This window comes from Gavia stellata, chromosome 7 (genome assembly GCF_030936135.1).
Source record: "Gavia stellata isolate bGavSte3 chromosome 7, bGavSte3.hap2, whole genome shotgun sequence".
Lineage (NCBI taxonomy): Eukaryota > Metazoa > Chordata > Aves > Gaviiformes > Gaviidae > Gavia > Gavia stellata.
In genome coordinates, this window is record NC_082600.1 from 31,897,354 (window position 1) to 31,920,298 (window position 22,945).

At 40.3% G+C, this 22,945-nt stretch overlaps 1 protein-coding gene across 2 annotated transcripts in view; it reads left to right on the forward strand.

Annotated features, from left to right (window-relative positions):
• The first annotated feature begins 14,410 nt into the window (after positions 1-14,410).
• PRKD1 (protein kinase D1) overlaps positions 14,411-22,945 on the forward strand; it is a 143,728-nt gene continuing 135,193 nt past the window's right edge. For both annotated transcript variants that reach the window (XM_059819251.1, XM_059819252.1), the window contains exon 1: positions 14,411-14,477. In XM_059819251.1, the coding sequence (XP_059675234.1) occupies positions 14,451-14,477 (27 nt within the window). In that variant the 5' untranslated portion in view covers positions 14,411-14,450. The remainder of the gene's footprint in view (positions 14,478-22,945) is intronic.

Sequence of the window (22,945 nt, forward strand, 5' to 3'; positions counted from 1 at the left end):
ACACTTCAGTTACAACAGCTGAACTTTATCCCAGGCAGAATAAACTTTTGACAAAGAGTTCTGGCGGAAATGTTGAACATCGATCTTCATGAATGGTATACAGGATAAATGATCCAAGAGATCTTATTTCAAGAAGCACTTTGTGAGTGTTAACTAGAGAATTCAGAGCTTAATCCAGCTTCTTACCATATATTCAACATAAAGATTTAATTTAATCTAGTGTTATAGATGAAAATTTAAATATGCCAGACTCGGGAAATTCAAAATGCAGGTTCCCACAGCCGCTGGCCTTGAGCCCCTTTGTAGAGATGTAAAATTTTATTAGAATGACGCTGTGGGTATATGCCATTGTGGCTACAATACAGTTAAGTGACAGTTGCTGTGAAAAACATAAATTTCAATTTCCCGACTTCTGCACACTGTTCACATCCTCTTGAATTAACATAAATATTTGTAATGAATATAATATTTGGCATTCCATGCTGAATTGTTTTGGCTTTTGGAAAAACAGATGATTTTTCATTGGAAAGCAGATATGTAATCCGCCAACTACTGACTCAGTTTAATGAAGTGCTGTATTTTAAATGTACTTCAAATCTTTAAATATATTAATAGCTGATATTTTAATTTCATGATTTGTATGTTTTGCCTATTGCAAAATGCCTAAAAAAGTAATCTATTTGAAACTTTAACTGAAACCCCTGGGGGAGAGGGGACTGGTTGAAATGGGAAAAAAATGTTTTTTGATCATTTGCTCCTCTCTTTTTCCTCCACAGTCCCTGAAGGGTTTTCAGTACAGCTTTGTACCAGTACTATTTGTATTTGCTTAGTTTGAGATACTGCACCGCTGGTTGAAGACTCACATAATTTATGAAACTTAACTGAATGTATTTGACAATTCTGGTGAATAGAGAAGGAAGCTTATGATGAGGAACAGCTGCAAGGGTCTACAAAGCATAAAGATCAATCACCCTAATATTAAAGATGTGAGTCACTGGAGTGCTGATAAATATAATTAACTATTTCCTAGACCATATCACCTGAGATTAGGTCAAAGTAATACAGAACGGCTGTTCCATGATCCCCTGACCCCAACTGTCATTGTTGCAATTAATATGGACCAGCCAAACAGGACCACCTAGGATTTTAATGAGTCAAGCTTTAGACAAATGCCTGCTCTTTGCTACATCTGTGAGGACTTTCACATCTCAGTGTCTTAAAGAAAGAAGATATAAAGCTACCTAAAGCTATTATTTAATCAAGTTTCTTCAAATAAATCAGATTTATTAAAAATTTGTAACACATTTATCTGGTTATTTATAAAATGCTCTCCACAATGCTGTGTGCTCAAGTCTGAAGTGAAAGAAGCAGCTGGAGTTTTACATCAACATACATACATGCATGCACAGTTTCCTCCTCAGAGGAGACCATATTTGTTCTTTCTTTCTTTCTTGGCAGGAGGCAGGTGGGGGCAAGTGGTTATTGAGCTAGTTTGATATTGGTGACACCTAAATTCAATCCCCTGCTCTATCACAGACCAATGTGGTCCATAATTTATGAGACACTGTCTCATCTGTAAAGCACAGTGCACTGGTATGAAATTAAGCTTTAAATAAACTAACTTGTGTCCCTGTAGCTGGCTAACTGCAAAGTATAAAGCTTATAAGTATACTAGTTTAAAGCAAGACTGCATATCTTTGTTTTCACAATGTATCATGAATTACAAATGTGATTCATTCCATGACTCTTAATACGGGAATAATCGTTCTGTTCTGTTTTGCAAAGCTGCTGTAAAAATATGCTTCAGAAACAGTGAGGTATTCAAATAGTATGGGGTGAACACTTAAAAAAATTCCAAAATATATTGCTACTCCAATACTTGCAAGGTAGCCAATGGAAGTCCACTGATTTGTGTCCTTAGCAAAGATTTGTCTTCAAAGTAGGTCTGAAGAACATGAAGAAAAAGGTTATTTTTTCTTACTTTTAGAAATATTAAAAATGAGTCTTTACCCTGAACCATAACTACAGTATGAAAATAATGTGGTTGCAAAGGGACAAACAGTATTTAAAAAAATGTATAGCACATAGGCCGGATTAAATCACAAAGGTATGTTATCTGCCCATATCCCAAAAAAGCTTGAATCCGTATATTCAGATTGTCCCACTTACAGTCCTTCTGAAAGCAAAAATCCTCTTCCAGCTGTACAATTCAAATACTTCAACAGTTGCTGAATTAAACCAAAATAGGAAGTGGCTTTTCTTTAGAAGTTTTGGAACAGCTTCCTGAAGCTGCATTGTGTTTTGCTTTCATAATGCATGAAACCTAACCCTAACATCACAAAGGTTACTGAAGACTCTTGTTAGTCGTGATCAGTAATACAGGAAAAAGCTAAATCCTTCTTTGTGCTGTATGCCACAAAGTTGGCTATAGTTTGTTCATTGAAATAAATAATCTTTAACAAATAAACAATATTTCTTGTGCCAGTGCAACTGACCCCTATGCACTATAGCATCTTTTCTCTGCAAGTGGAGCATTCCATCATTATGTTTTTGATATTAGGGTTATATATTTACAGATATACACTTGTTGATTCATGTGCATTATCAGATTTTAACAGGTTTTTTCCATTTTTAAGCGACTAAGAAGAATTTTTTTAAACAAAAGTTATTCAGAATCAGGTTAAAGATTGAACAGAAAGAAATGTGAGATCCTAAGGTGAAATATTTAGCAACCTTTTCTTCACCTCTGATGTCTTACTACACAGCTGTGCTGAAACTATCAAGGTATAGTGACACTGGTAGGTACCCTGAAGACCAGATTTTGTGATTGTCCATAGACATTCACACACCAACTTCCAGCTCCTATAACCTACAGAAAGGAAACTGCCTGACTCGGGGGTATGCCTACTAAGAGAAGAAGTAGAGCTAGAGAAGGAGCTAACGCTTTGTCATTGTTCTTCCTGTACCTGCCCTGGTACCCCGCAGAATCTCACCAAAGATTCTTTGCTTTATCGGCTGAGCCTCCAGGTGAAGATTGGAGTTGCTCTAGTAACTGTCGTACAGAGAACAATATAGAGCAAATCTCCCCTTGAGGATAAACACTATACTCAAAATGGTATTTTTGACTTGATTCATTCTAGACAGAAGGAACAGATTCCATATAAGTTTATCTTTAAGCCCAAGTACCTATGTCAAAACCAAACGGACACATGGGGGTCTGTGCAGGCAATGGCATCTCTGTAGCTCAGAACATATTTTATATCCTAGTAACAGCCAGTCTTATTCTGCTTTTGTCTCTGTCTCCATGGTGCAGAGCTGCAGATAGTCCTATTACCCACTCACAAATGGTACAGCTATTAGGGAAAAATGAAGGAAAGGAATGTAGGGGTGTGAATGCACAGCCAGAACTGGTCACTGATGAACACCAGAGGTTTGAGGGACATGATGACATCAGGTACATAGCTGTGCATGATGCTTGTCATCAATACACGCTGCAGCTAGTCAATGTCATCTCAGTATCTGATGATACTGGTTGCTATTCCAGCACTATCTCTGTCTGGAAAAGGTGTAGCCATCTTAAACTACTTCTTGAAATGTAGGTTGTTCTTGCTTTAGGTGACAACTAAAAGGCACCTCTCAGAATCATAAATTCAAATTAAGTTCTTTACTCTGTCTCAGTTTAAGATTGCATGGAAAATTCTCTAGGCTCTACAGCCTCCTTTTTATGCTTCCTTCTCTAGGAGGTGTGATCCTCAAAGTATTTTCAAGTCTACAACTGGATCTTTGTGCTCACAAAAAATCCAGTGGAAGCTCTTTGCTAGTCTTACTACCTATGTAAAATCATTTAGAGGACTGGGTTCTATACTTAGAATATAAAAATGTTTGTTTTTTGTATTTAAAAGACAAAATGGGTTATAGGTGGTTAGAAAGATACACATGTCCAAGGGCTTGATACCCACGAAGAGGACCATCTTAAGTTGTCTATTTTTCTCTCCTAGTTCTGGAGTTAGCAGAAAATTGTTGATAACAAGTTCTTGAAAAATGAGAAACAAATCTGCCTTAGACCTCTAGAAGAGAGATTTGAGAGACAAATGTATTATCGTGTCTTTACAACATAGACCCAGAATGTTAGCCTGATACTTTCTTGTTGAACCTAACAATGTGTAGTACAAAATGTACATCTTTTAGAAAACCATCCACTCATGTTTGGAAGATATCCATGTATGAATTTCTCCACTTTCTTTGAGAGACTCCAAAGGGAAAGATGAAAAATTGTGCCTTATTTCTGTAAGTTTGATTTCAACTTTCAGCGTTTTTTTTAATCTCATGTTTTTTTCTAAAAAAATCTTTTATTCTTGATAATATTTAGCATGATCACGAACAGATTACTTATATTTATTTTTATATTCTCCGGTTTGTCTATCTATATTTCTACCTAATTTCACATTGTTGTATTCTCTTATACCCCTGAAAGATATTATTCTAATCAAGTTATTTTTAAGACTGTCTTCACATGCTTCATTCTGTCGAGATCCATTAAATTTAAGCATAATCAAACACAGTTAATCTGTTACAAATGTCTTCCTACTCTATCTTATGATTTCCTTGTTTATATAACCCAGGATGACAATGCTGCAGCATTGTGTAGAGCTTCATGTTGAGATATTTGTCTACTATGACAAGGAAAAGATACACTTTTTTCCCCCAGTGACTAAGCCTAAATTGTGGTTTAAATGAAAGGGCATTTTCTTTTATTACTTAAGGAAGCATTCAGCAATTAAGTCTTTTTTATGTGCAGCTATTTTTCCTATCTTGGAGTGAGGCACAGGAACAGAGGTTTTGTTTCCTGTGTGTATTCAGTTCTACAAGGTTATCCTAAATAAACAGCTGATGCAATTGCTGTAAGACCAAACTTTCATTAAGTTATTTACAAGGCTTGTATGAACACTTTTAGTGTTCACATAATATGTAGTATGTACTTACATGGTTTACTAGTCTTTTATTTGTTGCGTATGAAAATGAAATTAAATATTTCCTAATTTGAATTCCAAACTGAAAAGCTATGATAAGATGAAGTTAAGATTGCAAGACAGTGACTGTAAATGAAATGAAAATGTAGGTCTAATTATCTTAAAACCCAGCCTGCTGAATTGTTAAGGTTATATTTTTAAATCCAAACGTTTTCAAGTAACAAACTGTGATGCGCAATTGTAGGACTCCCTGTAATAAATTTCTTCCCTGTGAATCTTCCCTTTTTCCATTTTTACCTTTCTCTTTCCTGCAGGTTCCTTGGGATGCCCTGCACCATTCCATTCCTTCATCCTCTCCCCTCCTATGTAAAATACTAGGTTCCGCCATGATGTTATTCTTAGCTCTGGCTTTTCAGTTTCATGCAGTGAAACCAAAGCAGCAGCAGTAACTAACTCCAATAAACATTAGAAAATCAATGACAATTTAGGCAAGAAATCTATTGATTCCCTGTTCCTATGGGCAGTCTCTCTTAACTCATTAAATCATTACAAGTAAGGAAACTCACACAAAAAAATAGAGGAGTGGTGTTTATCGATTTTCTTATATCTATTGTCTCAATAATCCTAAGTATTACCTGGGCTTGTATGTGGTCTTAGTATTCATGCAGCAATCATTAAATAATTTAGGTTACCCATAATTTAATTTATTCAAATTATGTTGTACACCAAATTTTATGGATAAAAATATCAAGCCACATAAAAGTATGGTAAAACTAGTCATAGTGGAACTAATCAGTCTGACAAGCTCAGTTAGCGTCTTTTTAAATACCAGAGCAGAAAGCCAGTAGTCATTTTAGAAATATCTAGCTCCTAGATAAATTTCTAGCTCAATTTTAAAACTGCCTGTAACCCTGTATCCTTTCCATACTATCAGACATAGCTTAGATCACAAATAAGACTCTGCCATCCTTTCTTACCCCTGGCCATTCTGAATGTTCTCTACTTTGACCTGTCCCATAAGCTTTGGAGACAACTGTTCATGGATAGCTAACAACTTGTACCTCTTTCTTTAGGGGCTGTATCCGCTCACAGAAATAGTACGGCACCCATTCCTACAGGTCAAAATCATGAATAAATTACAACATATATATCTGATTCTGCAGGGGCAGTACTTTCATTCCCAGGACCTGGATTATTTTTAGAACTGCCAAAGAATTTCAGTGAAGATGACATGGAGGCCTGGACAGCAACCACAAAAAGATTAGTGTTAAGTAACAATGTAACAGGTTCCTAATGTGTAAAAGAACAAAGCTTGTAAAACGGTTATGCCTGTATGTATTAATAAGTGAACAGTACTTCAAGAACTTTGCTATAATAAAAAACAAATTTAACTAAAATACAGTATAACTGGTTTTCAGTAGCATACATATTTTACTAACTGGACTATCAATCTAGTTTCAAGAAAATTACCAAAATATAGCAAACACACTAGCTGCTTGTTGAAAATTATCCCCAGCTAAATCGTGAAAATCATGTAATCATTTCTGAAGAGGAAACAGCTGTTATATACTATTACAAAGTCTGACTCTCAGACCTAGAAATTTCAGGTCACTGCAGCCAGAATTCTGTAGAATTCTATGACAGTGACATTCATGAGACTGTTTAGTGAAATGATGCTATGTAAGGGATAAAAAAGTGTCCTTCACACAGAATACACTGTTCAGAAATCATCTAAGAAGTAGCATTAAGAAATTTCTGAATAAAACCTGTGCTGTGTCTTCCTTTAAGGTACAATGACTACTTCGTTTCCAGTATCCTCAGAATGGGAAGCATGTCTCTCAGACAGCAGTTTTAAGCAGCAACAACCACCTTGTTCCAGAAGTACTGTACTCCTAAGAACCAGAGAGCTAGTGAGGACCATTTGCACAAATATGCAAAAGCAATGCCAAGATACTCATGCTTATCTGAATGCATCAGTTATTCTATCATCAAGCCATAACAAATATCCTCAAAGCATACTTTGGGATAAATGGAGCCTGTCCTATCCCAGAATTTTTCAAGGATGGTGAGGTCAGTTTGGAGCACAGAGAAAAAAAAACCAAAAAAACTCTTCCCTCCCAAACCAGCACACTTTTTGCTCAAAGAAAAGAAACAGAGTATGCAGACATTTGACATAAGAAAGCTTTATCCTGCAATCTTTCAGATCCTATTTTAACATTAATCTACCTTGTACGTCCATGGTCAGTTTGCCCAGAGATAGGCTTATATAGGCAGAAAACAGTTTTGCCAGCCTAAACCAGGTTTTAACTTCCATTCCCAAGATACTAAAAAATAAAAAAATCTGATTTTTTGTGAACCATTTATAAAAAATACTACATTGAGTTGTCCCAGATTTTTAGACTTGAGTTTTGAATTTTTAAGTGTAATGTTTTTAAATGTTTTGTCCTGATTATCTAAAATATTTAGCAGAAAGTCACGGAAAATAATACTCCAAAACTTTCCTTTTAGAAATGCTGAAGCAATTTCAACAATTGGAAACATTTTTAAAACAACCCCAACAAAAACAAAACAACAAACAAAACAATTTGGGAGATTCACTGACAATATTCACATCAACCATTTAGATCTTAAAATGTTATAATTTTCTCACAGAAATAAGTAGCTCATCAGAAAATCCCTAACAGTTATACAGCTAACACGTGCTGCTTCTCTCAAAATAAATACCCAGGAGCTTATCTGTAAAACTATTTTGCCAGTATCTCAGATACCAGCTCCATTTAACTTACCAGTTCAGCCCTAACACAATACTGATGCCAGATCCAGTGACATTTGCATTTCCAACTCTAGTGTCCCTTTACTTTCCATCACAGTCTCCACATTTCTTCCCAGATTTCATTCCATTGTATTTACCAGTCTGTTTTTCCCTTTCTTCCTTGTTTTTGTTTTTTTCAATGCTCTGCTTTTGAACCAAAGGACTCCCTCCCCAACGGTGTCTGCTTCAGGAGAGAAGCTACGAGAGCATGCCATCCACTTTAAACATCATTTCAGCATCTGAAAACAGCAGAAAGGAAAAATGGTTTCACTCTTGTAGACCTGTCTCTATTAAAGTATGTTTTGCTGCTTAGTAAGAATGCACATATGCCTGTATTCAACTGTAGAAACAGGAAAAGTTCACATATTATTAATGTAAACAGATGGAGTATTTAGATAATTTTTCAAATAGTGACTGATAAACCTAGAATATCAGGCTATTTAAACATCTCACTGAAGCAATCACAAAATGATAAATACTTACCTTTGAAAATTAGTGGATGGGTGTGATACTGGAAGATACAGAGTAGAAAAGAAGTATTTAGGGCATTACTGATGTGTGAAAGTAGTCTAGAACAATAAAAAAATGTAAACACCGGAAGACAACAGTGAAATCAATATCAGACCAGCACTGATTTGCTGTAAAAGACAAATCATGCCAAACTAATCCAATTTCCTCCTATTACAGAGCATAAGCAATCAATATGATGTATTTTGACTGATGAGTATTTTGACACATTCCTCTGAGCAAACAGAGCAAATAGGCTGGGAAGAAAATATTATAAAGTCAACACAAAACTAGTTGGGTAAAAACACCCAAAGACTATGGGTTTGATGGAATTCCAAAGGAATTCAGATACACAGAAATAGGAACAAACTAATTACTCAGCAGGAAGAGATCTGGAGCTTATAATGGACCATGCTCTGGATGCAAGTCAACACACCAAGAAGCTGGACTGTTGTGGTGTTGGGATGCCTGATCAAAGCAGTAAGCCTGCAGGTGTGTGTAGTTCAGGAATGTGTGAGACAAGGGAAACAGAAAAATTTTAGTGGTAGAATGCAAAAACGTATATCGACCAGCTTCAGCAACAAACAGTGTCTTTGCCTACTTTTACATTTGATCTGTTGTTGCAGGTTGAAGAGTTAAATTTTCAAGGACGGAAAGTTGTTGTCGTTGTATTGGGTTTGCGTGACAAGGTTTTGGTAGCAGGAGGGTACAGGGGTGGCTTCTGTGAGAAGCTGCTGCAAGCTTCCCCTGTGTTTGATAGAGCCAATGCCACCCGGCTCCAAGACGGACCCACCACTGGTCAAGGCCGAGCCCATCAGTGACGGTAGTAGCGCCTCTGTGATAATGTATTTAAGAACAGGGGAAAAGATGCTGTGCAACAGCAATTGCAGCCAGAGAGAGGAGTGAGAATATGTGAGAGAAACAACTCTGCAGACACCAAGGTCAGTGAAGATGGAGGGGGTGGAGGCACTCCAGGCACCGGAGCAGAGATTCCCCTGCAGCCCGTGGTGCAGACCATGGTGAGGCAGGCTGTGCCCCTGCAGCCCATGGAGGTCCACGGTGGAGCAGATATTCTCCTGCAGCCTGTGGAGGACCCCATGCCGGAGCAGGTGGATGCCTGAAGGAGGCTGTGACCCTGTGGGAAGCCCTCACTGGAGCAAGCTCCTGGCAGGACCTGTGGACCCATGGAGAGAGGAGCCTATGCTGAAGCAGGTTTGCTGGCAGGACTTGTGACCCCGTGGGGGACTTGCACTGGAGCAGTCTGTTCCTGAAGGACTGCACCCTGTGGAGAGGACCCATGCTGGAGCAGTTTGTGAAGAACTGCAGCCTGTGGGAAGGACCCACATTGGAGAAGTTCGTGGAGAACTGTCTCCCGTGGGAGGGACCCCACGCTGGAGCAGGGTAAGAGTGTCAGGAGAAAGGAGCTGCAGAAATGACATGTGATAAACTGACCGCAACCCCCATTCCCCGTCCCCCTGTGCTGCTCGGGGGGGAGTAGGTAGAGAAAATTGGGAGTGAAGTTGAGCCCAGGAAGAAGGGAGGGGTGGGGGGAAGGTGTTTTTAAGGTTTGGTTTAATTTCGCATTATCCTACTCTGATTTTGATTGGTAATAATTTAAACTAATTTCCCCAAACAGAGTCTTTTTTGCCTGTGATGGTAACTGGTAAGTGATCTATCTCCCTGTCCTTATCTCGACCCATGAGTCTTTCACTATATTTTCTCTCCCTTGTCCAGCTGAGGAAGGGGAGTGATAGAGAGGCTTTGGTGGGCACCTGGCATCCAGCCAGGGTCAACCCACCACAGTTGTCTTCAGCAGTGGCTTGGAGAAGACCCTCTTCCACAGGCTCCTGCTCTGCATGGAACAACCTATGGACTCTAGCAGAGGTGAATAAGTGGAAGTGACGTAAGGAACAAAGGGTTTATGCCAAATCACTTTCTTCCTGGACAGATGATGCCTTCCTTCTGAGGTAGAAAAGATACACTTCTTTCAAGGGAGAAAGAAAGATGACTATCTTTACATCCTTGAATTTGTGTGTGCTGTCACAAACAAAATCTGCCTGCCTTTTTTGGATGCCATTAAGAATATAACCAACAAAGTCCATTATCTTCCACTCTGACCTTGGGAAACAAAGAAGTTACCACTGTACTGAGTCCAAAAGCTTGTGTGTGAGTAAACTCTGAGTCTGAATTTGAAAACATTAAAGAAGGTTATCTGTCACTTTCTTTGCTTATTCATTCTAATGACTAATCATTCTTATGGTTAAAACTTGAGCTTTATTTCCAGCCTCACTTTCTATCCAGCTTCCAGAGATTGCAACTTCTTACTTGTTTCTCTGCTTTAGTCCTATTATTTTCTCCTTGCCAAGATACACCATACGATTCAGTATACTGCCAAGCAACTTATTTTTCAAAATATTGATCCCAGAACTGGATATGATACTCCACTGTCTCACAAAACCAGTAGTAATCATCTCATCATAATCACCTGTGTTCTACTCTCTACGTAAATGTATCAGAACTAAATTTTAGGCCAACAACTTTGGCCTAAAAACTAACAACATTTATGTCAAAGAAACTGCCTTATAGTGTATTCTTCATTGTTTAGGCATATCCTGCATTGTTCTTTCCTAGGTGTTTGATTTTACATTTTTAAAATTAAAGCATATGCACCATATAATAGCTTGTGTTAAAGAGCGGAAAGATAAATGAATAGGTGGCTATTCAAAAAGGACCAGTTACATCACAGATGGAGAAAAGCAGAAAGCAATAAAAACTTCATGAACGGGATGATTCTTATTCCCAGCGAATAGAACAGAATTCCATCTATACAATGTAGTAAGCTGAAAGAAAAGAAAGACAACAGTTTCAGTGGAGGATCAAGTATACAGTACATAAGAACATACACAGACTACTATATTCATCCTTAGAAGTAACATTACAGCAACTATACCTTGGGCACAGCTGGGAAAGGTTTGCATAATGTGGTGTTACAGTGACATCCTCTGCTAACTGCCCTCTTCCTGTACATAGCTGGATGCGTAAACTGCGTAGCTGTGTGTGGCAAACTCATCTTTTTCCCTGCGAGTTCATGTGGCAGTTCAGGTACTGCTTAATTGATCTGTACAGGTGCAGTGAAACCTAAGCTTCCAGAGGTTTTTCCAGCTGTGCATGTACAGATTGGCTCAACCAGGCATGCACACTGTATCAGGTCACAGGGAAGAGAACAGACTGCTGTGGGTGGTCTTTTCCCCTCCCTGGCATCAGTGCAATAATTCTCCCATCTGGAAGGATCATGACATAGATGACATTTCAGTCAGTACAACAGGCCAGGTTGTACTCAGGATCACATCATGTGATTTCACTGAATCCCTTTATAAATAGCATTTGTATATGACTGGCTGACACAGTGTTGAAGAAGTCCTGTCATCTATTCCGATTATAAAGGTGTATTCAACATGGCCGATACACTAATCAACAACTCAGCAAGCTACAACTTTTAAAAAATACTGTAATCTTTCTTTTGAAGAAAAACTTGTGCCCATGTCAGCACAGGGGATGTGGATCTGTGGGTGAGTCATAACCTATGAACTGTATCACTAGATTTCACATAGATGAGAAAACCAAGGATATAGAATTCTCAGCATTGCTACTGCTACTTCTCCTCTTTGGTTATTTTAAGCTTTGCAGAAGAGCTTTAACACAGTGTACAGTAGCTAAGGTCATATAGAGCTGTCATTTTCCCACTTTTTCCCTTGAAAGCAAATGCCATCAGGTGACTCATGTTGTGAAATGCTCAATTATGTGACCCTATAATTAAATATGGCAAGGGCAGGAAAGAGGGGGACAACTCACCACCCCTATTGCCATCAGAGCCACATCTACTTTTGCCACAGTAAGCTGTAAGGAAGAGGCACTCTGAGAGTAGTTGATGACACTTATGACACTTTACTGCCTTCAAGGATCACCTGAACAATGAAGCAAGGCTTCAGGATCTTCTAGTATGCTGCTTTCAACAGGGGAGAAGTAGGAGCTACAGTGCTGAGAAAAAACCCACCACCATCTGGCCTTGCATTTGCATTTAAACTTATGACAGCCATTCAGAGATGGCATCTGGACCTCACATGCCCTTCCTGGGACAGATTCACACACGGACCTCGCAGTCCTCTTGTGCTGACTCCTGTATAAGAACAGCGGCTGGGCCACGGGATCATGGGAAGCTTGCAGTAGTTACAATGCCTCAGCAGGCTTTGACCTGGGAGTATAAACGTACATGCTCCAAAATATCCAAGCACCAAAATGTCTAGTATACGGGGAGCTGTTAGGAAACAGCCTATCACAACACTAACCAGCATAGCCAGGTTACAGTGCGGAGTGAATCTATTTCAGTACAGAAGGAAATACTGCAGACAACAGCAAAATTAAGTATGATTTTCAACAGCAAAGCCAAAGAGTATGGTTGAAGATGATTATTACTCCTCATGTGATAAGAAAAAGTCTACTAAGGGGGACCAGTAATCATCTAATTCTAGAGTGCTAACATTTTCAGCAGATTTGGTAGTCTGTAGAAGATGCAGATTAAAATGCAACAATTTCAAAAGAAAATTCACCAAAGAATAAATGGATTAAAAAATTATATAGACAGTAAGGTGCTGCGTGTGTGCAAATCCCAGGTGGGAAACAAGCTGACAATAGTAAAATAGGTCCTAATAAGACAGCTGATCAAAATGAAACAATGCTGCAGCTGTACATTTGGTCCAACAGCAGTTTGTAAAGAAACAGGCTGTAAATGTGATCAACCACTGTACTTACAAACATACATTGAGTACTGCCATTTTTACAGGTGCCATATATATAGCTTCAGAGTTTTTCTGTCGGTACAGAAAATATTTACAGTTCATGTTTCCATTGCCTTCACAGATTTCCAAGTGGAGATCAGGAATGGACTTTTTAGACTAAACGTTTCCTGCCATGGGTGCTGCTTGCGCAAAGGGATGGGGCTTGCACTGATCCTGAGAGCTGGGAAGAGTAACTCATCCTGGTTTTAGGCGGCAGGGAGCTCCTCCTCAGCACTGACTGTACCTGAAACTGGAAGCTGGTTTAGAGGAGACGGGTGCTATCTGTCCCTTGTGTCTTCCCCAAAACCTACGCGGGCTGCTAGAGGAGGCAGCGGCACGGTGCTAACTGGCGCGGCCAGCCGAGGCCAGGCAGAAGAGCCGGGGACAGGCCGCAGCTCCCGCTTCCCCGGCACTTCTTTCCGTCCTCAGGGGCTGCTGTCGCCACCCTGCCCGGGAGAGGCCACCGTGCTGCCTGCCAGCGAAGGAAAACCCCGACTCTCCTCAGGCTCTGCCACCACCTGCGGCCCAGGAGAGCGCAGAGGACCAGGCGAGGCGGGATGAAGGCGGCTGTGAGGTACTGCCCAACGGGGGTGACCGGGGGAAGGGGAGGCTCTCCCCTCCCCGGCACCGCAGGCCACTCACTGAGCCGGGTGGGGAGACCAGAGACGGCTGAGGCGAAGCCCCGCCGCGGGGGGACCAGCCGGCCCCGCGTGGGCTGGGCGGCCCGGGGGACGCGGCGCCGAGCTCAGCCCCTGCCGCCGGTGGGACGCGGTCGCCGTTTGGTGGCGGAGCGGCGCGGCGCGGCGCGGCCCAGCCCGGCCCAGCTGGGCGGCGGGCCCGTCCCGGCGGAGGGCGCGGCCCGTCCCGCCCCCGTACAGCGCCAACAGCCGGAGCGGTGGCGGCACCACCTCGGCGGCGCTGGGTCGGGCTCCCTCCTCGCCCTGCGCGTTTCTCTCGCCGCCTTTTCCTGTCTGCATCCTCCCCGGTCCTCCGCCCCCCCCGCCCCCCGCCATTTTCAGCCGGGAGGAGCTCGGCGGGACTTCGCTGAAACTTCGCGGGGGAACTCACTCTGGGCCGGCCGCAAACTTTTCGCCGCGGCCCCCGCCTCCCCCCCTCCGTCCCTGACCCCTGGGCCTCGGCGGCAGCTCCGGCGGGAAGTTTTCGATGAGCGCCCCTCCGCTGATCCGGCCGCCCAGCCCGCTGCCGCCGCCGGGGGCTGTTGCCGGCGGCGGCGTCGCCTTCCACCTCCAGATCGGGCTGAGCCGGGAGCCGGTACTGCTGCTGCAGGACTCCTCGGGGGACTTCAGCCTCGCCCACGTCCGGGAAATGGCTTGCTCCATCGTCGACCAGAAGGTAAGAAGAAGCCCCCCCCAACCGAGCCCGCTCCCGGACCCGCTGCCTGCGGGCGCTGCTGGTGGCTGTGAACTTTCCTCTCCCCGGCCTCCCGGCTGCGGGGCTAACGAGACCGACCACAACTTTCCTGCGCCTCCCCTGCTCTGCCGCCGGCCCCGCTTCCCTCACCCCGGCCCCCCGCTCTTCCTCTGCCGCCTCCCCGGCCTCGGTGCCGAGGAGGCTCCGTGCGGGATGCTCGCATGCGAGCTTGACTTTTATTTTGTTGGCAATGGATGCAATTAGCTGTACTAATAGCTGTTATTACAAACAAACCCCAGCCGGATCTATCTGCTTGCTTTTTTAATGCTGCGGAAGGCGGGGGGGAGGCAGAAACCTGTCAGCTGTGATGGCAGCGCAGCGCCCTGGGGCAGTTTGCGCGTCGTCCCGGCCTCTGCTGGGAGAGGAAACTTTCCACTAAAAAAAAAAGCAAACAGCAACAAGGAAAAACCAAGCCCGAGAGCCCAGGATTCAAAGCGGCGCGCAGCGCTTCGCACGCCTTCCCCCGCGCCGGGCAGCGCGGCGGAGCCGTGAGCCGGGGCCGGGGTCACCGCAACGCCCCCGGTCCTGCCTGCCCGTGGGACGCGGCCGGGCCGCGGCGGTGGGCGCTGCGCCGGTGGGAGAGGGGTCTGCGGTGCAGGCTGGCGCTGGGTGCCAGCCCGGGAGCTGGCAGGTGGCTGCGGCGCAGGAGTGGACTGAGTCAGCCCTCGCTGGCAGCTGCTGCGGGCGGCGGTGGGTCGCTCGGCGGGAGGGTGGGGAGCGCCGGTCGGCAGCTGCGGTGGCCCCGGGGAGCAAAGGTGGCACCGCCTGCGGAGTGACACTCACCGCTGCCCCTCTGAAACGATAGCATCGCTAGGCACAGTGCACCAGGCGTCTGTTAAAATTCGCGCAACACGCTAAAATCCACCTCGCTTGCATCTGAACCACCGCTGTCCCTTGCCTTTTCCCATTTTTGTGTTTTAGCAATTATGTTGTATACTAAAATTAAAGTTTTACTTTATCAGTGTTTGTTGCGTGAAAGACCCACATAAAAGTATCATAGTGATTGCAAAGGATAAAAAAAAAGACTAAATATTCAGGATGGTTATAATGCAAAAAAGTTGGGCTTTTCCCCCCCTTGTTTGTACTGAGGTAAAGTAATTTCAGGCAGGGATTTTTTTTTTTTTTTTTTAAAGTTGATAGCTTTGCCTTATGTCTGTTTGTAGACCCCATCAATCTGAACTTCACTAAATAGCAAAATTTCCTTTTTTTTGAAGAGCAACTAATGAAGTGTTTTCAAAAAAAGTATGAAATATGCATCTCCATTTCTAAACTTTGTATTTTTCCTAGTTTAAAAAATGGTTACCTGCTTTATTAAATTCAGTTCTGAAGAACTGCATACCCTTTTGTTTAACATTACCATACTTGCTTTCAAAGCTAGGCCAAAACTTGTTACTTGGTCACGTATACATCAGAAACAAGTACTTTTAATATTTCACCATTCATAAGTTACTGTGCTAGCAATAATGGAAATGTTAAGATTGTTTCATGCATTATTTACATTTTTGCACTTGAGTAGTTTATTAATTTCACAGGTTTACTATAAACTTCAGTGTAATCCTAATTTCCTAACAATGTACCCTTGTCTAAAGAAAACTAAATGCATTGGCTTGTGCTCAAAGAGTCAGACTTGAGTAAGTACCGACATAAAAATTTTGAACACTTTAATTTGTTGCAGTTTCCTGGCTACATAAAAAGAGAGAATCATTTAGCTGCTTCTCTATAGAGCACACTTGAACGAGGAACTTTATTCTAGTCACAGTTTCTCAGAGCCCAAATGTCTGCTTTTCCAAGGCTGATGAGAAGGAAGTGGCTCAAAGAAAGGGAAAACTGGAAGAAAGATAGGCTTTGTGTTTGTGGTTTTTTTTCTTTTCAGGTGGTGGCCTCTACCTTCTCCACTCTGCAGATCAATTGATATGTTATTTAGTTCTCAGAATCTCTGTTCTAAGCTTAAACCTGCATGTCTGTATACATGACTTCACTAACACACATTGTTTCACTAAATGTGACAAGATGGTTTGCATATACAAAGTTACTCAGCATACTGGCGGTAACCCCCTTTTCAAAAAAACCTACATGGTATGTAGAACTGTTATGAGGTAACTTCTTGTGTGTTGTAGATTCATGATTTTCTCTTTCCCAAAATGATTTGAAGCATTGCTTACTCTTGATTTTATGAGAAAGATGTATTTGCTTATCACAATCAAGCAGGAGACTATACTGTAAAGAATATTTTATTGAAATCTCACACTCGTTTCAAGTTTCTTTGGGTCTGTAAAGTAACAATTTTGTCCCAAAAATCTCTGTTTGGTCTGGATTGTTTAAGCAGTATATAAGGATGAAAAAATGTGATTTTGTTTTTCTCTTTGGCTGTCATGTTAGACTGCTAAAATCAACTCTGTGTCTGTGGTGTGATGTTAAATATTTCAGCAGTCCTTTTGTGTACAACTTTATTTTTAGGATTGTGCCAAATTCTTTTCAGTATCGGTGTCAGATGATGTGTTTATAGAGAGCCTCTTCCATGGTAATGTGGGTATACCTGAGTCAAGATATTTATGACCCTTATTCTGCACAGATTTATACACCGACTTAATTTAGTGCTGCTCAAAATTTATGTTAAATTGAACTAAGCTTCTCAAAGTGTGCAGTGGAGTGTATATGGGCATGAATAGGATATTAATGTAGAGGGAATGTGTTTATGTGTATGTATTTATGTATGCATGTGTGTATATATGTATAAACCCACCATATCCCTATATCTTTATATGGTGGGTTTGTACATAAATAATATATAATATACAAATGCATGCACATACATAAAACTGTTATTGCTATGTATAATTTAGAAGCTTATATTTCAATATAAAAATGTATTTGCATATATTTACATTAGTGGACTTTAAACACCATCTGAAGTGCAAAGGTTAGGTTTTCTAATTTTGATAGAGAATATAATTGCATTAATAATCTAATGTATATGATGTGAAAAATGGAAGAGCAAAGTGTGTCTTTTTCTCCATTGTCCATGAGAGGCATTCTTTCAGGAATTTCATCCTGAGATAGTTGTATGGAAATTTTCTTAACAAATGTGAAGACAAAATGGTACTTACCAGTTTCAGGCATAAATTCAAAGACATATAAATCTGTTAAGAACTGCTCTAAAGACGACAAAATTTGACTCCTTTGAGTTTGTGTTTTGTTTGTCTTTCTTAGAACCAGTGACGTGAAAACCTTGAGACTTGTTCATGTGGGGTTATTTTTTCTTCAGTTGAAATGGAATTTTATCATTTAAACGATGAAGTGGTTGACAAGAAATGAGGATCAACAGCAAAATGTGTGTCAGTGTTTGACTTCTAGGCTGACTCCCCCACAAGAACAGTGGGAGTATATTGTGAAATACAATCTTTGTTTTCTGAAGATAAATAGTTTAAATTATTGCCCTTTTTGGGTTAGCTGCACACAATAGAACCACTTCTCTAGGGCAAAAGTGTAATGCGAAGCACACTAAGCAGGAATGTGGCATATTTCTAATTGTCTGGAATGATCGCGTTACCAAAGACTTTTTCTTTTTACTAGTAAAAGACAAAGGAATGAATCTTTACACAATTTTTTGTCAAATTCATAGAATTATAATACAAAGGGGAAACTAGCTATTTATATTTTCTGTTTGTTGAAATTCTTTGTCATTGTTACACCTCACATATGATGTGTTGGGCTACGGTAGTGGCATTGACAAGTTTTGAAAACTTTGAATTCTCAAGTAAACATATGATGCAACGTTATTTGACTTGAGAATGTGGGTTTTATAAAATAGCCCTTAGGTCAGCTGTTAAGATCGGATGTTGGCTAGCCCTTCAGCATTTGAAGGCAGAGAAGTTGCAAGGAATAGGAAACACAGACAACAAATATAAGAAACAAAATTTGATCTGCATAGGCCGTGTGTAGTTCAGACTGATTTATAAAAGTAGTGTTGTAGATGGTTCACTGGTTTGCATAAATCTGAAATTTCACAGTAGGAAAAAAAAGGTAATAAATAGAGGGTAGGCCATTTCAGGGAGGGAAAAGTACAAAAAGAAAAGTAATAGAAAGGTGGTTCAAGTGGCATACTGCAGCTGGAATACTGTGCCCATATTCATCTTTATGTAAGGTATTCAGTGTTAAATTAGGAAAATTGTCACAAATCAAACCAAGAGCCTTTTAAAAATATTCTTGTACCTAATCCATCCATGAGAATCGATCCAAACATGCTTAGGAACAGGTATGCATCCACTTGTGCTTCTGGTTGTCCTTGGTATGGGAAATCTAACTAAAATATAATAAAATAGGAAAGCAAAAATAAGCTTAGTTTTGTTTGCTCAGACTGCAATCTCTAAACCTGTGGTCTGAGCGAATAAAGGAGCTTTTCTAAAGGTTGACAGGAAAATACGCTTAACCTTTTCTGCAAGGGTTTCAAGCAGCCACGGAAAACATATGGGGTTTGTTTATATGGATGATGTATTTCCTCCCCCCCCCCCCCCCATCTACAAACTCTACTAAAATAAACAAGAGCCTGGTGGTAATGAAGTCATTTCCTTTGGAGTGGGATAGGGATTCAGGATAAATAGTATACTAGAAAGAAAGATTTTTAGCCTCAAGATAAACAGAGAAACTGTAACAGGTTTTTACCATGCTGACCAAAACTCATATACCTTCAATCAAACACATGGATGTAGGCATTTCATATGTTCACTACATTCATGGCTGTACTCACAGTCTTCATGTGTTCTGGAAAAGTTAGTACAGATGCGCTATTTATCTGTTAAAGTTACGTTTTCATGGAGTCTTTAACTGGTACACACTGGTAACAAAATGTTAAACTTTCTTCCCTGAAGTGAGTCTTTTTCTGCATGGAATACTCCCTTCTGCCTGTGTTGTGAAAACACCAAGTTGTTAAATTTCATTTGAGGGATGCAAGTTGCCTTGTCATAATGCATATAAACATATTCCAAAGTGAAAGCAATTTTCTAATAATCTTGCTCTTATAAACTCAAGTGAGACTTTCAGTGTTTACCGTCTAATCTTTTATTGACTTTATATTTATTATTCTCCACCCTGGAAACTGTAAGTCAGCATATGTAACAGTAGTTTGTAGGTTAGTTAAAATTACTTTTGGAGCATGTGTGAGGAAACACTAGGAAAAGCATAACTTCGGTGAAAGGGAGTCAGTCTGAATTTGTCCAAAGACACTGTGGGGTTTTTAAGAAATGCTAACTTTGTTATCTATCCTCTCAGTGATCCAGACAAGGAAAATTGGTCTAATGCCACAAACTTATCTAGAGCATTTGAGAAATTCTTTGCCAAAGATTAAAAGCTATCAGATGAATTCTCACAGAATAAGAAATATGATGGAGCTTTGGGTAGAGGACAGGCTTGTAACCAAAGCAGTTGACATTTTAGTTTTTAAAGGAATTATAAAAGGAGTCTTGTGTTAGTCCTACTGATGGTTCCCCCAGGAAATATATAGTTTCCATAATGATTTAAAAAAAATGGAAGATGAATAAGCATATGAGATGCATCTCTCATTGCGATGAGATGAAGCTCTATTGCCAGAGAAAGGATGGTATTTTGCCATGATATCTGGAAATCCCTCACAAACATCCAAAAGTATTTGCTCTTCTTATCTAGATTTGTTTTTTAATGTGTTTGGAGAAATCTGGCTGTATGGTTACCATGTGTGTTATACTGTGGTTACCTGCAAGGAAACGAGCACACTTCTTGAAGTCTGTGTATTGTTACTTTGGTTTCTTATTTTTACTGTATTGTGTATGTGAAACTATTTTGATTTAAAACTTTTGCCAAATGTATGTTTGGGTTGGTTTTTTTTTTTAGTGATTATGCTACCAATTATTTTAAGGACATCTGTGGAATCTTTAAGATTTGGCTATGTGAAATTAAAAATTACAAATGATAAAGACAAATTAAATACAGTGAGAATGAATGTTGTCTATCTCAACCTGTGATAACCACATGTATTGTTTGTAGGTTTTTTAAATTACTTTTGTATAATGCTGTAGGCCATCACTAACTTCTTGACTTTGCCCCCTGGTTGACATCAGGGAGGTTTATGTTGACATTATGTAATATGGCTGCAGTTATACAGATGCAACTAAGTATGTAAGTTAAATCTCTTTCCCAAGTCTTTACCCAAAGTGTAGGTGAATTCATTTTAGCTACCCACTGCAGATTTCTAAATTCTTTGCACCTGTTGGGAAATGTTTTGCTTCTGCCTCTATATTCAGAAGCATGTGCTACAGGTTGATCTATTCTCTAGAAATATTTAATTAATTCTCCCCATAACAACAGTGTTGCTGTATATGCATCTTTAGTCAGTGCTAGCAATTGATTTGTGTTTGGCTCTTGCTGCTTGGAGGAGGACTTCTCTTTCAGATTGTCTTCTGAAGCTACTGTATGCTTCTTGCATAATGTCAAGTTGTCAGTTTTGGGATAGATTTGAAATCTGCTTTAGGGTGTGTTCCAGTAAAATACTTGTTTAGTTTTTCAGTGTCTCTTACACAGGGCTGATTGTAGAGGTTCTGCTAGAAAGGCTACCTGAATTATTTTACGTCTCCTTAACTCCAAAAGAATGTGGGTTATATGAGAATAATAAAAAATAAACCCCCATTTCATTGAAATATCTCTTACCCCATCTTTGACAGTGAATTTGTTGGCTTGTGGCGTCCCTGTGAATGTCCGGGATTTTGCAGGTCAAACCAGATTTCTTTCACAGGCTTTCAACTTTCTTCTTCTTCCTCATACAAGACTTTTAGTACTGCCAAATGATCTTTTGCTTTTTGGGACTTTTCTTTCCTTTTAAATATTTCTAGCCATGTAACAGTCTAAGATGATGACAGACTTGATGTCACTCAAAAACTGTGTTTAAGATTAAAATAACTTGTACATATCTGTCTTTGAACTTTTAAAGTATAAAACCTCGAAGTATGCACTTCAAGTCAGCTACTTCATGAAGCAGATTTTTGCTTTCTAAATCCTCTTCCAGTTTTATCTGCTGGAACAACATGTGAAGGTTAGAAAGGTAGTGTAGTGTATCACGCTATAATGTAGAGGTAATAGTGTGGACATATTATGCGTAGATATAAAGTTAGACATAAATCTCAGTGTGTATCACTGTCTTTTACTTTCTCTTCCTACATGTATTTATGGGTTCCTTTTGCTTGTTCCTTGTAATTCTGTTTTCTTCTTCAGCTGGGGAAAACTTGGTCAAGAGGTAAGCTTTCACTTCTCCCACTATGCAAAATGTAAAATGGTATTGTGACTGTCTCTTAGATAGCCATAGTCTGCTGTGTGTGCCTCTTCTGCAGTCAGAATCAGCTTAGAAACAGTCTTATGACATTAAAGCTAGAACGTAGTTGGTTATTTTGGTCAAGATTTATGAAATATAAAATTTCATTCTTTTTTAAAAAAGTAAGAAATATTAACGTACTTCATCTAATCAGGATCTTGGCTGTTTCTTAAGAGAGGAAAAGAGGTATTTAGAGGCTTTTATTAGTGGTTGGCATAAAAAGGTCTTTCCAATGTAATTTTAAGCACAAGTTATATGAAGAGAAGCTGCAAACCATGACCACAGTTGCCAGCTCTAAACCTCTATCTTGCACACTTTAAAAGAACCATATCTGAACGTGTCCTGTGCAGTCTGAAACCATGTTCTGTTTCTTCTGTCTTCAAGTTATTAAAAAAAAAAAAGTCAACCCTGAGATTTTTTTATTTTTTCCCAAGTGTTAGAAATAGTTTTTGTTAGCATCTTGTCAGTTGCAAAAGCGCAGACAAGGCATAGCTGGGACTGGGGGCAACGTTCTGGCTAGGAAGCAGTTTGCCTAAAAGATGCTTGTCCTTAAAACCAGCAACTTTCATATTGCCTTATCTTTTTCCTACCACCTGAGAAATCCTTTTACATAAAAATAGAAATTACTAATGTACGTGGACCATAATGGTAAAGTATACCATGGGCTCCCTCTTTGCAGCACCGTAAATTATGTCACGTGTGTCCTTATGTAACATATGGATGCTAGGGTCTGAAACAGTCCTGAAAGCCCCATAGATCCTTGGGCCACAAAGGATTGTTAATGTGATTTACACTTTTTAAATTGTGGGTTTGATCTGTGGGATGGGGTGACCGTATGAGTTATCAACACTGTTTTCAGTCTAGCTGTGGTAACTTTCACATTTTGCTCTGGAGTTCAGTCCCCCTCTGCATCAGCTTTAAAGGGTTGCATTACAGGTTTGCTGTCTGTTTACATGACGTGACTCTAGGTGTGCTAATGTTGTAAGTGTTGATCTTATCTGTCTGAGGTTTTCATGTTGCCACCCAAAATCAACTGCATCGAGGAAAATGGGAA